At 38.6% G+C, this 18,843-nt stretch overlaps 1 protein-coding gene across 4 annotated transcripts in view; it reads right to left on the bottom strand.

The window, feature by feature from the left end:
* Positions 1 to 3,231: 3,231 nt before the first annotated feature.
* Positions 3,232 to 18,843, bottom strand: part of MINDY4 (MINDY lysine 48 deubiquitinase 4) — an 84,443-nt gene continuing 68,831 nt past the window's right edge. For 3 of the 4 annotated variants that reach the window (XM_075492261.1, XM_075492262.1, XM_075492260.1), the window contains 3 exons: positions 15,335 to 15,515; positions 10,052 to 10,124; positions 3,232 to 5,621 (listed from right to left, as the gene is read on the bottom strand). In XM_075492261.1, coding sequence (XP_075348376.1) covers positions 5,573 to 5,621; positions 10,052 to 10,124; positions 15,335 to 15,515 — 303 coding nt within the window. In that variant the 3' untranslated portion in view covers positions 3,232 to 5,572. Of the gene's footprint in view, positions 5,622 to 10,051; positions 10,125 to 15,334; positions 15,516 to 18,843 lie in introns of those variants that run through there. The other variant, XM_075492263.1, reaches the window with a different exon arrangement.

Below are 18,843 nucleotides of genomic sequence, written 5' to 3' on the forward strand. Positions count from 1 at the left end.
TTCTGAACAGCTAAGAGTTGTGCCTTTAAGCACAACTTCTATGAAGTGTCAACTGTTGCAGTTCAGCATAATTTCTTCAAGCAAAAGAAAAAAAACCCAAAACCACAGCAGATGAAGCTTGAAATCTTGGTCTGCTGATAAATATTTATCTTTGAAAAAAGTAACTTTGCATACTTGAGAGGGCTTTTCTTTTTGAAATCAGTGCTTGTTTCCATGTTGATATAGTCAATAACTATAGTTAATGAAGGACATCACAAAAATACGTTGCATTCTGCTGTAACAACAATCCCTCCCCACCCTGGTTGAAATGACAAATAAAATATCTGATTGAAAATGCCCTTTTTCCTTCTCTAGTTTTATAAACAAAGCTGCTAAGGAGAAACTGCTTCTTTATTTTAGAGCTAATGTTGGATTTATTATCTTTTAGCCAATGAAAACAAATAAATGAAGAATGCTAGTATATACAAAGTGTTCTTAATGGGATGAGTTTTCCTCAGGTTATGCAGCAGACTGGGCCCTGGATCATATGGACATGCAGGAACAATCATTTTCTTTCTATGAAGAAACCTCCCTGTTTCCTATATGATCTTATTGATGAACAGAAAAATAAAATAATGCACATCAGTCATAAAGGCTTTGGTGCGTGATTCTTAAGATTTAGGTTTCTACAAGCATGAACTGAAGGAACAAATTATTAAAAGACGAACTTTGGTGTGGGTTTAGTTTTTATCACCTACTCCACAATAACTGTCCATATACTGGGTCTGGTCAGTGTGAAATAATTCAAGACAGTTTCGTCCATAGCAAACTTACCCTGGGACAGGAAAATGAAACAGAATTACAAACATAATGCAAATCTATATTTTGTGTCACATTACATTTTTGTAATCATACCCTAAATCATGTAGACACTCTGAAGAACTTACTAGTTTACCCCTTCAAAAACTGATACCAGCCTTTTCAGAAACAACCAGTGATTTGAGGTCCTCGTGGTTTAATGGAGCTCCCAACCACCACCACAAAATCGTGCCTTCCTCAAGCACTTCAGTTTCAGCAATTGAATATTTAGAGCCCCTAAACCAATCACTTCTGAAAAACTTGGCTTATGGCTGTGTCATTTTTGCAAGCTCTTCAGCTTTCCTCTGATTTCTAAAATGACCATTTCCTGTCATTTCAAATCAGCTCATTAGATATACTAGGAACAAAACCAAAAAGAAATCTGCCTCAGAAAAGCGAAGACTTAAAAACAACAGACTCAATTGTCACTTCTGCTCTACCTTGGAACCAAACACATAGTGACAGCAGAGATTCATTCATGATAGTCATCACATCTCAAAATTTTCCCAGATTTGACCAGCTTAATAAGGGCAGATATGTAGAAAACCAAACACCAGCAGGTTCATCAAATTAAGTCTGAATTTTACCCACAATGATGATCTTTTCACAAGTGGTTGCTGCTGCAGTAATAAAATTTTTTTCTGTTGCAGCGTAGGCCTGCAGATGGATAAGAAACCTACCCAGCGTGTGCACGTACCCCTCCTGCCCAGACTCCCAATAAAACTCTGCAACGTGACTGCCTCTTCCCTGATTTTGGTCAGGATGATGCGACTCACGTCAGACTAAACAACGACAGGCAATGAGATCTTTGCAGATTTCACTGTCGCTTGGGTAGGCTTCAAACAGAACACGGCGGATGTGCGTACATGCAGTCAGATAGTACCTTATGCTTTAAGCTAGCTTCAGACTAGTTGGTTTAAATACCTGTAGCTGCGTCGGTGTAACACCACCGAGGTCAGCGTGGGCTACTTTATCCCACTCCGACTGCACGACAGTTCTGCTTGCAGAAGAGGAGGCTTAACTTTTCGTTATTATTCCCCTGACCTGATGAGGCCCATGAAACATTTATAATCTAATCTCCCAGATTAATTTCCATTAGCAAATGAATTATTAAAAAAATGAGGTGGAAATCTGGGCTGTTACTATTACCATTGCTTTAAATGTTTTATTTGTATGGGACATTCTGTACAAGATAAAGTTAAACATACATTTTGTACAAAGGTGACATATATGACACCCTACCAGAATAGTACCTCTGCTTAGATATTCACCTACATACACAATATGCCATGTCTGTTTTTAGCTAAGGGGTCAATTTTCAGCAAAGGGTATATTTTTTTATGCCACAGAAGAAAAGAGAATGAAATCAAGACATCATGCAGACCAAGCGCCAATGTAACCGGTGTCTTTTAATGCTGAAATATCAAATGGTTGCTGCTTTGTTCATTTTAGGAAGTTACGTTCATTGGGCAATGAAAAAGAAAATGAGAAACCATGAAGAGGAAAACGTAATAAAAACCAAATAGATGCATGCTGCTGGAACAGGATTTAATTCTGCACAGATCTGTGCAAAGGTTTTTGCATTGCTGTATCACATTTTGCATTGCTTGTCTGATTGACTCAAAAAGCCCTGTATTGTCTTAAGGGAAATAACCTCCAGTGCTTTATATCGAATAAAAACATGCAAGTCGTCTTCTTGATGCAGACAGCCATCGAGGTACTACTCTGGCATTTTTCTGCAGAAGAACTAGATCTAAATGAATGCTCTGGTTGCACATTTCCTCCTCATGGAAGAATGCCCTAGCAAATCTCAAGAGCCATCTCTCTTGCCTAGTAAGGACACTGCCGTTGAACCCTGGAGAAGGAAAATACTGCTTTTAGGCTCCAGGAGCAAGGATTGTGAAAGGAGCTTAGCAATGCTGAGGTTCTCAGTGCTCCGGTTTGCTGGAATTACCCTACACGGGTGGTGGTTTGGTGAAGTGGTCCCAGTGCTTTATTTCTGCTTTTGTGAGTGAAGGCACAGGTGAATCTGGAGTTAGTTCATCTTAAATAGATGACAGGTGGACAGTGGGCTTTGCAGAACAAATATACGTGGACATAATGACAGATAATGGGTAAGAAAGAGCTGTCTCACTGAGGTTCTGTTGTAACAGAGATTAAGTTTCAACAAAAATACTCTCCATAACCAGTGATGAAGGAGCCTCAAAGGTCTTTGCAGCCTGTTTTAGAAAGAGGGTCAAAGTTCAGGGCCTCTCCTAATCTTCATTTATCCTCCAAGATAAACCATAAAACACAATCTATTTCCAAGGCCTATTCAATAATCTATACTTTTTCTTATACCCCGAAAATCCTTACATTTTCATGGGTGAAATCCATCTGAGGCAATCCTACTCATCATCCTACAGTCTGGAGCACAGTCCTTCTCATCCTAAAGCAATGATACACCACACCCTGCTATCTCCCCTCCTCTGAACAGAGAAGAACAGACCCTCTGAACACATCTGCACTGCAGACATCCATATTTTAGTCAGACGAAATCTGGCCTGTCACAAAGCATCTCCCTCCTTCCCCAGATGAACTCTTATCTTTGCTGCTCTTCTATCAGGGAGTGGAAGGTTATCTCCGCACTGACATACTTTAAAGCAGTGTGCTTTAAAGTAAATAGTGATGGTTTACTACATTGGAAACTCCAGAAAGGAATTTTTTTGTTAAACCTGGTTCCAAAAATCTTCCACCATTTCTCACCTCCACACTGTTTTCTGTCCAAATGCACTATGCAAAAAATCTTACTTTACATTATAGAGTCCCTGTGAGGTAGGTGGGAAAATCAGACTCTACTTGCTTCATGAAACAAAGCGTGGACTATAGTTCATAGACATTTCAAGAGAAGCAAAGGCTTTGGATCTGGGATCTTTGACTGTTTGGGATCTCCCACTCCCAGAAATGCTACAGCTCACACTGAGGCAATCTCTTACTGGGGAACTGGAGTGCTTGAAGTTTGGATGATGAGTGCATCTTAAAGACAGTATTGGGTCCACCCATACCTGACAGTACAAACATATCCCCATATACACAAAGATGAAAGGGTTTGCCAAAGGCCATGTAACATCCCCGCAGTAGAGTCAGGAATGAGCTTAAATCTGATGCTGCCTTTGCCTCTGAGGCTGAATGGGAGATTGTAATCTCACAAAGTTTAAAGAAGTTTGCCTATCTGATCTAAACCAAACAAATTACATTACACTGAATTAAATAAAATTAAAATGACTGAAACTTTGAGATGCTTCACTGCATATAGATAGTTTGATGTGAATGGGAAGCAAAGGGGGAGACGTTCATTCAAAGACTATCTAAACCTTTCTGGTACTCTGTTATGGCTTATATTCAGGTTGGTTTCAAAATCTAGCTCAAGTGCTAATTCCCCGAGATTTGTATTTGCATAGTCAGTTTGGTATCCCTACACTACACACAGTAGGAGATTGAATTTTTGTTGGAAATTGATTCTGGAAATAGCAACTAGTTTATCAACACTCAGAGGAGTTTGCATACTGACTAGGAAGAAGGTGCTATGATAAATATCAGAAAGTAAAAAGTTCTTTATTAAACTCTTATGAAATAATCACTCTCAAGAGAGAGGAATAATTCTAGAAACACCATTTATCTGCCTTTTTTCCAAGACATTTTTTCCAATCTTCAGTTCAGCAACTTGTTCCAATTTTGGTAAAGTGTTGGCAAAATATGTCACTTAAAGAATTCATTTCAGAGTACAAACTGCTGTTTCGGTACCTCGTGATACATCTCCACAGTACATCATCTCAGTACATGCACTTTATTTAATCATGAAAAACGGTATCTGTCACAGATAGGCACCATATAAATTTCAAACCTAACAGCTCTTCTGTTTTCTTGTAATTATGAAGAAGCAATCCGCAGATCTTATCTATCACTTTGGTGTAAATAAACCCTAGTGTATAAGTAGTTACAATGGTATAAATGTAGAGATACTGATACAGCTTTCTCTCATCCAGAAAGAAAAAATGAGCTACATCAGTGTCAGGCACTGTTACACACCAATTGCACCCAGTATAAGGAATGTGCTAGTATTCTAATTCTGGTAACATAAAACCACAATCCTTACTACAAATTTTATGACACAACAAGAACTTCGTATACATCAGGCTTTATCTGAAAAGCCCATATGGTTACCAATCTGTTCAAATGGAGACTGCAAAATGAGACTTGCTAATATCAGGTAAACAAGTGAATATATATTTCTTGGATGATATTTTTTACTTGCACTGGAGTTTTGTAGGTGAAGAACTAGGCAGTACCGAGAAGGCATGTATAGTGACAGAAATCTGGGTTCAGCATCTTTCATCAGATGTTTTGAAACAATTGCAGGATACAGAGTGGATCCAGAAACACACCTCAAGGGGACGTTGATAAATTCACTGCTTCATCTGTAACCTTGATTTGGTGGTGGAAACTCAGTCTGCTCTCAGAAGCTGTATGTTAAAGGCAGTGACAAGGAATTTACGTAAGTGTTGTTTATAATATAAGCAAAATATCTGAAGCACAAGGTGATTGACGTGAAACTCTTCCAGCCTGCACATCAGGTCATTTTTCCTCACTGTAAACTGCACAACTCTTGTTCTATTTCCTGTATTGGTGGGAATAGGAATGTGCTAATTCAGTCATTTCCTTTTTGTCTTTACAAATAAAGTGCAGGTCAGGTCAGTCACAAGATTGGTTCTGTGCCATTCCAGTCAATAACAGCTCCTTGCCACCTAGAAATGAAAACAATTGTTTTACATCCATCAGCTAATCAGGTCATTGGAAAGGTAACCCAACACCCCTCAACCACTCAGCGAACCTTAGAGAGTTTAGGATGGACTGACTTGGGGTAACTAATCACATCTCCTCAAAGGGAAAGGAAGGGAAGTGAGGTACGTGTTCCCCCTAATTTTAGGTGCCCAAGTTTGGAGGTCAGTCTCCTTACCCTTCCTCCAGTCTCTTCTATGCAACAGAGAGTCCTCATCAGCAGCTGATTCAGAACACGTACCTTGGTTTTGCAAAGACTGTAGGGAATCCCCAGTCTCAGTCTGACAATGACCTGAACCAAGACTCAGTGAAACCGGGATGATGGTTTCCAGTGACCTCACTGGGTTGAAGTGAGTCAACTTACTGTACAGAGTCATTCATTGTACCCTTGTCCATGGCATTTCTCATGTTTGCAAGATCATGGTCCAGGTCTTCTGAGAACTAAACTATTGCCTTCCCAGTGTCAGGTATTTAGATCTGGTTTGAAAATCTGTCTCAGAGTGCATGTGCACAGTAGTAAGACATTGGTGAGGGGGTGGAGACAACAGTAAGTTGCCAGAGTGCCACATTCTTTCTGTCACCGAGGAAAGGATGTGTCAGCAGGGGTATGGCAGCTCAGTCCTTTCATTGAGCAAGTCAATTAAGTGTAAAACAAAACCAAAAGCTGAATTCATGCAGTATTCAGTGCAAAGTCTCACAGGAAGTGACCATCTGAGGGCTGTTGTGAAATTTCTCCTTCTTCTTTCATTTTACTGAGAAAATAAAAATTAAAAAATTGCAGAAAGACTGTCCTCATCCCAGGGCTTAGTAGGAATACACAACAGTGATGCTTCACATCTTAAGCTAAAAGCAGGATATGTTCTAGCTGGGGATATTCGACCTAGTCTGACATTTGCCAGTGTGGAGAGCTGTCTCTGCCAGAGGTTCAGAGTATCACCTTACCCCCAGAACAACCAAATGCAAGTGGGAAGTGCAGTCACCACCCTCTGTCCCCATTGGATTTTTCCGGTAATGTCATCAAATCATCCTTTATCTTTGCGTACAATCCTCCCAAGGCACCACCTTCTACCTCACCAGGGTGATTAAAGCTTTGAGAGGGATCCACAAAGACCCCGCAGAGGCCAAAAGACACTGAATGAAATCTGCTCTGACACTACACTGTACTCTGTGAAAATACTAACATGTGCTGATACCATTTTTGCTGTTATGGCTTAAGACGTTGCTAATCGCTATGCAGTGAGGAACTGGCCTTTTTTAAAACAGGCTTTCAATAAAGAGCTTAAACAGAAGATGATATTCTGAAGCAGGACTTAAGGTAACGTTCACAACAAGGCTTATTTCCTGTGTTTATTTTCAAACCATTTTTCTTGAGCTGTTTGTAGATTGAAAATCAATCCTTGGCTGTTTGCTCCTATGTGGACAGCTTCAAAACTTTTTTTCACATATTGAATCTGCACAAGAAAAGGTGTCAAATAGTGAGGAACCTCACTCACAGGTGCTGAACAAGTCTTTTCTTTACAGACAGAAAAAAACCTGTCTGGACAATGCAGTGTGATCATTTCCCCAAACTATCCTGCCACAATGTTATTCAAATGGAACCCAGATTCTAGCTGCTGATTCAATTATAATTTATCAGATTAGGAATATGAAAACTAAATTTGACCCATCTGCTTCAACTACAACCTCACCCAAGGGTCATGGAGTTAATGGGATTCCAAGAGGAACTGGTTCAGGCCCTGAACAATGCTCAGTCTGGAATAACATTCAGAATATCTCCTGTACTAATCATTTGGTATTGTTTTAGAGCACACCAATAATTCAGGATGAAATGCCCATGCTTTCCTCTCCTCTTATCCACTAAATTTCCACTGGATGTCTCACCTTAAAGCCAAACAGATGAACTAATGTATCATACAGCCCCACTACCACAGAGGAAAGCCGATGTTAGAGAGTTAACAAAATATACCGCTGAATTCCAATTATAATATCAGATCAAAGTTTTATTTCCCTCAGGCAGAGCTAACAGATGTTATTTCCGTCAGTGCAGAGAGACGCTGAGGATCATGACTGTGATATAAGAGTATTCTTCAGGGAAGAATGTGATAAGACGTCTGCACGGCATCTCCCAAACAACCCAGGGATGCACATTCCAGACATCTCTTGGTCAGAATCTGACTGCTTCTACAGACGTACACAATAAAAGTATATGTACTTGCACTGACTCTTTGGTTGGGAGCCCACAGGCTAAAGCAATACCTGTTGGTGACTAGTCATTCCAGCCATCAGAAGTGTTACCTGCTTTAAACTCAAATCTCGCTCTTCTGACATTTTATAGAATAGGGACTAAAAACATGAGCCGCCTCCTCCTGCAGAAGCAAAACAACCCTTCTCCTCTGATAATAATAATAGTGAAAAAAACCTAAATACAGAAACAGGCTATTACATATGCATTTTTCCCTTTGGGAGAGGATAAGAGAACAAACAGCAGACAGATGTTAGGCATAATGCACTACAGGACAATAGTGTTCAGCTATTGGGGTAAACAGTGGGTAAGGCTTTTCATGGATTAAAACTGAGTCATGTGAATGAAAGGAAAAACCCCAATCAACATTTGGAAACAACAATTAATCTTCTCAGTTCTGATTGTTCAGACTGTAAAATTCTCCACACTGCCTGAGAAATTATCCTGGATTTTTTGATGAGAAAGGTTTGATAAGGAGCTTCATCATGAATGCTTGGTCAAAATAAGTAACAGCTCTTTGCTTGCTTGCTTGCTTTACTAAAAATTATTTTAGGACTGTTTGCCATGGTTGTATGATAGAAAACATTTCTTTTTTATCTCCCAATTTGTTAAAATATTGGTTTGTTTGGTTTGTTTTTACTTCTCCTTATATACTGTTTCATAGCTGGAAGAAAAAGTTCTTAAAACAAAAAGGAAAAATATAATATGAATAACCTTTACCAGCAAAGCCATGCTTAAATAAATACACTCAAAGCAAATGGATAATACTAAAAACAAGAAGCCAGAGTGATCAGGGTAAATCAGACGGTCCTGAGAATGGTACAAACAAAATAAATTGACACTGGAATTTGCTGGTAATTTACTTCTCCAGTAGATTAAAGCAGGGAATTTAAAATAAACAAACATCACCATTACAAAAACTGTATAACTTTGATACAATGCCAGGAATGGAAGATGTTCTAAGAGCAACTTTAAGTAGTTGCATGCATTATTCACCATCACTGTGTGGGTTTCTGAGGCTATATATTATTTATTTTAGTTTGTAGTCATGCTTATGTGTCACTGGAACAGAGGAATCAATACAATCTATATGTGCAGAGAGCCCGGACTAATGTCACTGCTGTCATGTTACAGGATGCCTCTTCTACTTTTCTGTAACTTTATAATGGCAGCTCTGCATGAACACACTGTTTGGCAACCATTGTCCTTTTTTTTTTTTTTTTTGGTGTTTTTTTACAGCACAAATTGTGGCAAGGAGAGGAGGGAAATTACAAGAGAAATCTGAAGCTGCTTGGCTTGCTGATTTAACAAATGTTACGGTCTTTGACAATGAGGCTTTTACTTGCTCCAAAGATATTCAGATAGCAGCTTTCAAAGTCATGCTGATGGAGCTGATATAAAGCTCATTTTTCTACCCAGTTAAATTTCTCCATTTTGCTTCTTTAATGTCTCACTAAACTGAAAATGTTCTCATTAACTTCATGACTTGGATAAATTGCTTAAAAGTCCACCATTTAACATCATATAGACCTCAAAATGGCCATGAAAATCCTAACATGACAGGAATTAGGCTTATATTTAAGGAGAGAATATAACCTAAGAACTGTCAAGAATGACTTCGCAAAACATGGTGTTTTGTGATCTTGAGAAACTCTGTGCTGCCCATAGACACATGGAAAGTTTGAGAAAACAGACCATTGAGCACAGGGCTTCATGCATAGAGAATGGTACCCAAGTCCCCCAGTGCAATTATGTTTTTTAGAAAAGACTGATGAATATGGAAGACATTTTCTCCTTTTCTCATTATACCTCTACAATAGGAATCGATCACTTTTGGGAATCTAAATTTAGATCTATTGAAATCAAGTTGTACTCTCCAACTGAATTTGGCTCAGTCAGTTCTTGGTGATGTAACGAAGGTTCCTCTAAGAATGAAGTGAACGTCTTAGCCAGTTTGATGTTAACTGCAATAACACACAATCAAATGTGTAATACATATTACCACAGCCCGGCCTATTCAGATCTTTTCCGACTTTTAAGCAGTAATTTTGCAAGATTACTTGCTGCAATATTTTTTACCACATTCCAGCCTTACATATATTATTTATATCAATAACTAAATATATCTGTATGAAAAACTGTAGTTTTACTTACTTTGTCCTAATACAGTGCTCAAGTGGAGGAGTAAGATCATTTTCTTTATCTTCAGCACACATCTGAGTTGTGTCTGCAGAGACATACCAGATATTATTAGTGACTGGAATATATCTCTATTCATATAGAATGCTGCAGTACCTTCTAGGAACTCCACCCGTGGAAGTGATGGACTACCACTCACACTGTAAATCTCCTAGCGCACAAAAGGCACGTATCTACTTTGGATTTCAATACCCTGGAAGGTGAGCACCGCTGGCACTTTACCATCGCATGCCCTTGTTCACACCATCTGAACAGAGTGGCCGCAGGCAGGGCCAGGAATGCTCGGAGTAGATACCACAACTATGGCTCTTTGCAAATAGCATGGGCTTTATAGCTGATCTTATAGTGGACAGTCTGTCACTCACTGCTTTGTCATCTCTTGAACCCTTTCAGCTAGTGAACTGCCTGTTCATGTGATGGCAGGCTAAAGGCTGAAAGGGGGTGACTGAATACAAACACTGTCGGGAATGATCCCCAGATTGTGCCCAGTATTAGTTGTCCTGGGCCAGAAACTTCCCCAGAATTGTGCTGACTACCCTAACAGTGAGGATGATCGTGGGACAGTGTTCAGATTCATGCCCTGACCCAGGCTGGTTTACTAATATAAAGATGGTTTCAAGGAAAAACACGGATTAGAAGGTGAAAGAATATGCTGGAGGGCTGTCATGAGTTTTTTTATTTTGCAATTGATGTCATAATTACTAAGAGAGCAATTTTCATTACTCAGATACTAAGGACAGTGGTAGTCCTACAATTGAATAGAAAACCCCAAGTCCAGTACAAACCAGGTTAAGATTGTTTCACCCTGGAAAAGAAGATCACCCCTTGACTGTTGAGAAAGCAATGCACAGACGGGAGAAGATGATGTTGTGTTGGATACAAGAGAGCTACCACAGGCTACGAGCATTCCTTCGGGACGGAGAGGCAATTGCACTGTTCTGGGGAAAACAGAGAGGTCAGTGTCTCAGACACTGGATCTGTCAACAGTGAAAGTAGTCGCTGAACTTCCCAGAGAGAAAACATCCTGCGACCAGCTTGGATGTCAGTCTGCTCAGCTGTTTCCTGTTTTGGAGTAAAACATTTTAAACTGCAGCAGATTAGGGTTTTTTCTTTTTCTTCTTTTCTGTCCATCATCCAGCCAACGGGTAGGTTGCGAGCAACAAACGATGCCAAGACAGAGTGTAGGATATGGGTCTGCTTCAGCGAGACTGATGTAGACAGGATGGGAGGCAATTGCTTTTACAGTCACAGCTGCCAGTCTTAGATATATCTGGCTTCCTCATGTCATAGAGAGAACCTGTGTCTCCCTTGCCTGTTGTCTTGTTGGTATAAATACATGCAGAAAACTCTGACTGTAAGGGCTGGAGTAGTAGGAAATAGACAATATTTTAAAGTACATAAATTACTAGATCCTCAGGAACTTAGAGGTACGCAGGAATCTTTTAAGTTTCAAAGGGCCCCTTTTATCCTAATATTGGAGAGTCTGTAATGGTTTGTTAGAGGTCTCCAATAGTATTTAGATCCCTCTAAGAATTCTTAATTCCTGATATTGATGTTCTGGATCTTCTTATAGTAAGAAGCAACAACCACTGTCCTGACCATAGTACTGGTAGCAGGATAAGCACATGGCACAGATGCCTTTCCCAGTCATTGCCAACTTGCTGAATTTTGTCATTGTTAGACTTGAGTTCTTCCAACCAGGAGGTCTGAATGGAGGTTTTTCATACAAAGGAATAGGAAAAAAAAGTGTCACTAAAGGTATATCTTACAGGAGCAGGCAAGGAACATTTAGCTAAGTTAATTAACTAACAAATTGTGTTAAAGTGTTTCATATAACTCATTTGGAGCAAGGCACATCGACATTACGCTCTTCCATTGAGGGCCACAAAAACAACCAGAGGGCTGGAGCACCTCTCCTATGAGGAAAGGCTGAGAGAGTTGGGGTTGTTCAGCCTGGAGAAGAGAAGCCCCTGGGGAGACCTTATTGCAGCCTTTCAGTCCTTAAAAGGGGCTTATACGAAAGATGGGGACAAACTTTTTGGCAGGGCCTGTTGCAATAGGACAAGGGGTAATGGTCTGAAACTAAAAGAGGGGAGATTCAGATTAGATACAAGGAAGAAATTTTTTATGCTGAGGGTGGTGAAACACTGGCACAGGTTGCCCAGAGAGGTGGTAGATGCCCCATCCCTGGAAACATTCAAGGTCAGGTTGGACTTGGCTCTGAGCAACCTGATCTAGTTGAAGATGTCCCTGCTCATTGCAGCGGGGTTGGACCAGATGACCTTTAAAGGTCCCTTGCAACCCAAACTATTCTATGATCGCTTATATCTTCACTTATATTCTAAGCTAAGGGTAGTGAGAAACTGAGTGCCAGCACAGTTACAGACAAACTTGCTCTTCAGGAGATATGATGAGTACAGATTCAGAAGAGTGAAATCTAAACAGATAAAAAGCAATACTGCTCATAATTTAAATGGCAACCTTAGGAAGTGATGTTTTATTAATCACCTTTCCAGCAGACTTTTGCACATTGGAACAATCTCATCTTAACTGGGGGAAAAAACTGTTCTGAAGGAAAGTGTCATAATCAATATACCAGCTTTCCCTAGAAGCTGTCTCCAGTATCTGAACTTCTAATTTCACTGTTTGTGCTATCTTCTGTAGGATCTGCAAAGGGGCGGAGGATGGTGTCTATGGCTCTGGAAGAATCTTCTGAGAAATTCAGTTATAGTCTTCTTAGCAATTATTCAGCTGCTTTTTGAAAACACCTTTAAAAGGATACTGAGTTGAAGGTATGCACCAATGAGATATAAGAATGATTTATTAAGGCAGATTGTACAAAAATTCCCTATATCTTCACTTGGAGACAACATATTGTAAATGTTAACATAGGTAGGCGTTAACTGTATATACTAGAAAGGAGGAGCAGTATCTCTCTGAGCAGTACAACACACTCTTTCATACAAGTACTCTCTGTGACACATAACAAAAGTCCCAGAATCTCCACTCAGTCCCTAAACAGCTGAAAAAAGATGAGCAAAATGCAGAGGGTTATTAATTTAGATGCACTGGCTTGTTTTCTTTCTCTGCCTATCAGAAATTTCTACCCCAATGGAAAGGATTAAAGAACATTCGTCTATTTAGGATAGTTTGTTGAACTCACTAGCAGGCATTGCCTGCTTTTAGGAAGGAACTTCATATTCCTTGTCTACATTTTGGCAAATGGTTATGAGTAGGAGAAGCAGGGTAAATTCTCAATATAAAATGGCAATTGCCATTACCCCCAACATGTAATTCTACTTTTTCTTTCTGGCTTTTTTGCCTTCCTTTCCCAGTATAATTTCTTCAAGATTTCCTGTAATGTGACCTTGATTGTAATCTTCCTAATTATAAACAAGATTCCCATTTCAAGGAATTCACCTTCTTGCTAGTGAAAAGCAAACAACTTCACTAACCAGCACCAGTGAGATGTGGCTGCGCAGCACGCAGGACCTCATGTTGTATTTCTAGGCAAACTGCCTAACCATCATAGCTTGCTGATATTTCCACAATGGAAATACCAGTAATACTTAACATTCTGATATTTCCATCTGGTATCGTATTCATGGTTTAGATGTATGATCAATGTTACCTTTTGGATGTAAAGTAATTTCAGTTTTTCTCCAGACCTAACATAGTATTACTGTACAGTCAGAACTAGGATAGTGTTTCCCTGGAATGATGAAATTATTTGCATTTTACAACCTTTTGCAGAATTTCACAGATAACAAAATATTTACTAGGACACATCCCTAGAAGAGGCTATAGCCACAACAGAAAGATATCTCCTTCTCAATCCAAGTTTAGTCTTTGAGGAGAAATATACAGATATGCCATGACAGGTTGAACAGTATAGAAAAAAATTTATACAAGCTTTGAGAACTTTGTCATCCAGGGATCTCAGAGTGCTTGGTAGCTCTGGATTTTGGAAATGTTCCTGATTTATTAATGATGAAAAGATAGATAAGGACACCTGTTTTGGACCATATGTTACATGGTACAACAAAATAGAAAAAAATGTGTCTCATTCTCTCTAGTCTTACGCCGAAGTATATCATCTGTGTCACTTATAAAGAATCTTTTATCTGGGACAGAGTGTGGGAACCAGTTGGCAACTATAGTCCAGTAAAGGTTAAGCATTTTTTTGAGATTATATATAATGTGATCACTACAATAGAATGACAGGGATTTTAATTAAAATAAGAGGATAAATAGCAGGCAGAAAGACGATTGAATTCACTACTAAATCTTGTGAGATGCTAAAGCCCACAGCACTCCCATACAAACAGCTTTGCCACATGGACTCAATTAGAACATACAACACCCGTGTATAACTCATCCTGTCCAAGAGCCAGACTATAGGTGCAAACAAGGAATACAGATAGCTTATTTTTAAAGTGTGGACTACAATAGAGTGGCTCCTTAAGATTGAGAAGGAATTTGATTAGATTGTATAAATATATCGAAGGAAAGAAAACAAAAGATAAGTAGGATATTATTAGCAAATAGGAATTCAGTGGTCAAGAATATCTTAATATGGCAATAAGTAAGAGCTTTCTAAGCGTCAGGATACTTCTTGTCCAAATGCTTTCCAGCTGGAGAAAAATGTAATTACTATAAAAGCAGCTGCATAATTTGGCATGGTTTCCTGAAAGAATGAGCGTAACAAGTTGGAAGATCTTTTGCATGCTTGTGTTTCCAGGTATGCTTACAAGCAGGTAAGAGACTAGACTTTGTTACAGATTACTGCCATCTTCTGAAGTAGCTGGTTTTGGAGGCAAGGATTTTATCCTTCCTCACCCTCTCTGTTCGTTTTACTACAGGCATGTAGGGTTGAAGAACAGGAGATTTGAACTTTCTGCCTGTAGAAATGATGTGAGAAGATGTGAAGGAGAATGGCAGTAGTTAAATATGGTTTATAGTCCTGAGAGTATGAATAGGCCAGATCACAGTCTGTTCCTTGGAAATCAGTGTCACTGGCAGATTTACCAGTCTGTATAAAGTAGCACATGCTCACTTTTAACCCTTTCAAGAGCTTATCCAATTAATCACCAAACTAATTATGGAAATTAGGAAACAGGCACACAAATAATCTTTAATGCCTGAGACCATCATTGTATGTATTATTGTTTTCTTCTTTCTGATGAGATGCTGTTGCCACCACCAGAGATGAAATGCAGGTTACTGAGTTGTACATACCAACTGTTAACCGTATTTCTTCTTCCTGGTTGGCCAAGCCATCATAATAATATAGATCAAATCTCCGTTCTGTTTTCCAGTCACCTAGTAAATCTTTTTCCAAACAAAAAAGCACACTGAAGTGGCTTTCACTGCATACCAACCAAATCGGGTATTTAGGGGTCTTCAAGTAACCACCAACCTAAAAGAAAGATACAAAACATTAAAACATCACAGGGGGCAGGGGAAGAAACAATTCATTGTGGAAAATATGAGATATATAAGATCACTTATTTATTATAGTCTATTAACATTAATGAAGGCTCATTATATACTGCTGATGAAGCAGACCAGGATAGCTCCAGTAAATCATGGAACATATAAAGCAAGTATGTGGCCTGGAGCTACAGGCAGGTAATGAAATCCAGCTGTAATATCCTTACAGCAAAAAGATCATGTCCCAGATGATCAGAACCAAAAGGAACCCTGTTCTCTGCAATAGCTATAAAACCACAGTGAGTTTAGGTCAGGAATACTACACAAGATCTATGGGAGACCGTGCTTTTATGCAACAGTAGCTGAAAGCCAGGCAAGAGACTTCATCGGATCTCAGATGACATGAGACGCCCCTGTGTGGACAACTAAACTGAGCCCAAAATCTTTTCTTGGATTAAAAGTATAAAATATTCCCTTCATTTTAGCATCTTCTTCTAGCTTCACAGGCCAGATAGGTAAAATAATTTCAGGTACTAGAAGAAAGCAATAACAAAAGCATTTGTTTTGATTCATTATTCTTATAAATGAAATATTCTTAGCTGAAAAAAACCAATTATTTCTTTACCAGATGACTTTTCTAAGCCTTTACCCTCCTTTTGAATGTTTGAAAGTATACTTATTTATCAATATCCTAAATATTCTGTATGAAATTGGATATAATGGATTTTCATACTCATTACTGATTTGAAGTATTATTCTTAGATCTACCAGCTATTTAAAATGTGGGCTACTACAGCACTTCTTTGGATTTGTGAGTAATTGCTTTTATCTATATATGTATCCATTTATCAGTTTAATCAGTTTTTTCTGCTGCTTTACTCCATAGTTTTTAAGGTTCAAGTCCAGCAAAGGATTGAGGCTAGTTTTATGTATATTTAGGTTCATATCTATTATTTCTCATGGAATTTATGCTTTAAGGCAGAAATGTATATGCTTTAATACCAGGGGGAGTGTATCTATGGATTTGAAACTTAATATATGCTGATATAAAATGAATCATGGAAGTTTCCTGCATGCTCTGAGGTCAGTGAATATCTTCTAGTATTTTCTTCACCTCATACTAATGTGTTCTGAGACAGATATCATCCTCCTATTGCATGCTGCTGCTTTAGAGCAGCAGTATCAGTTAATGATTTTAGCCCCTTCAGTAGTAAATAATAGAGTAAAAATAGTGATTAGATTGCTTAATGTAGCAAAGAAACCTTATTTCTTCCAGCTGGGATTTTAATATTCAGCTACAGCAGATATCTGTTATTAGCTATATTCCTGTCATTGAAAGCTGTATTCTAATTTCAAAATAATACTGCTTTTTCCCCCACTGAATTGTTGGTTTTTTTTCTATCTTTGATAAATTGCTCAGGGAAACTAAAAACAAAAATAAAACTTCTTGCTTTCAGTGGAATGTTTCTAACTACTTCCCTGCTTATTATTCTTACAGTAGACAGATTCACTACCGTGCAGGATGCTGTGTGTTATATTATAAATAAATATAACAATCTTTATTTTACGCCCAAGTTTATGTATGCTTTGCTAAACAAATGTCGCACTGCTGGTATACTACCAATCTGCAAAACAAGGAATAGCAGGCAAGTCTGCAAATATATGTGCACAGAAATATAAGATCAGTTTCTGTCTCCGTAATACAGACACACAGATCAAAGAAACTTTGCTAGTTCAGAGGCTCAGGAAGTTTTGAAGAAGTTTGCATAGTAATATGGAAAATTATATAATCTACAGAAATCATCTCTGCCTGTTGCTACCTTTACTGCTATGGGATTTAAATCATGCTTGAGCATCATATGCAGTGCGTGCTAGTGGAAACTGGAGGACTTTTAACATAAAAATTCTCATACATATTTTCTAGATATAGATTCATAGATACAGCTTCTACATTACAGCCCTCAGTTCTTCACCTTGGGCACGCAGGTGCAAATGTCATCCAATATACTGCTAAAAGGCAGAAGCCAACATATATGCTGTTGTAATTAAAAGTCTAAACAGCATCCTAAGTGATAAGGAGTGTGTGTGGGTTTTATTATTGAGATTTAGAATTTATATCTGAAGTGTTATACAAGCACAAAATCAGTTATCTTCCCCAATGAGAATTTCTTCATATGTTAGATAACAAGTCTCTAGCTAATTAAGTAACTGTTCCCTGACTCATTACTTTGCCAATATCTATTTAAAGCAGCCTTTTATACAACAGTTTTTCTTTTTATGTAAATTCTTGGCTAAAAAGTACAGAAGTTTTTTACAAGCTTACAAAAATACTCGTATTTTTGGAGTTATCAAGGAGGGAAATATGCAGATGCAACAAAAGATAGCAAATTAGATGGATACAGATGAGAAGATTCAGTCTCACAAACATGCATATTTTAGTATGCAGATAAATCAAAGCCAAAAAGAAACAGCTAGTCTCCTAAAAACGTGTTCTTCCTACATATATCTGTTAAAGTAATTTCCAAGCTTCATCAAACAACATTTGACAAAACAAGATTAGAGAGACATAGAACTGTTTCAAAGCACACATCCACTCCAATTCTTACTCACATGAATAGTCCTATTGAAGTCAGGACAAATTGTCCAGATGAGTAAGGTCTATAGGAACATTTTCCAAATATGTATAGTTTTCAGTTACAATGCTTGTAGAAGAAGGCGAGGGCATGAACAATAAGGAGAATATAAAAACATTGCAGGTCAAATCTTCATCTCCCATAAAAAGGGAGATGTCTTCATTTCAGTTACATCAATTATACTAGTTGAGGATCAGCTGCTGCCTTTAACATCAAAGTAAGTTCCACATGTTGGCTGGTACCTACAGGTGTGCTTCTCCCCAAAACTACTGGCCACTCTATCCCACTATCATCACCTTCCAAGGGCTTCTGGCTCTCCAGATAGCTCACGTTCTTCCTACACTAGTTGATCAAACAGGCCCAGGATTTGTTTCCCAGCTTTAAGGTCAAGTGGCATGGAATGGTTTTTATCCATAAGGCTAAAATTTCTTCCTCTCCCCAATGGTCTAGACCTCCTATAAGGAACATCCCTCTTCCATAACATTCCTCAAATCACGTCCAGATTTTTTCTACAAAATATAATATGGAACCATGTTACTGACAAAGTAAGGACAATCCTCATTGTGAGGATTCCTTTGCCCACTTCCTGAAGTCTCAGTTGTTGAGTGGACTAAAAGTATGCCCTCATTTAACTGGTCCAGCTGGTGAGTGGTGATTGCTTTTTCAATTGCCTGGCCAGGT

The sequence above is a fragment of the Mycteria americana genome, chromosome 2 (genome assembly GCF_035582795.1).
Source record: "Mycteria americana isolate JAX WOST 10 ecotype Jacksonville Zoo and Gardens chromosome 2, USCA_MyAme_1.0, whole genome shotgun sequence".
In the NCBI taxonomy this organism is placed as follows: Eukaryota; Metazoa; Chordata; class Aves; order Ciconiiformes; family Ciconiidae; genus Mycteria; species Mycteria americana.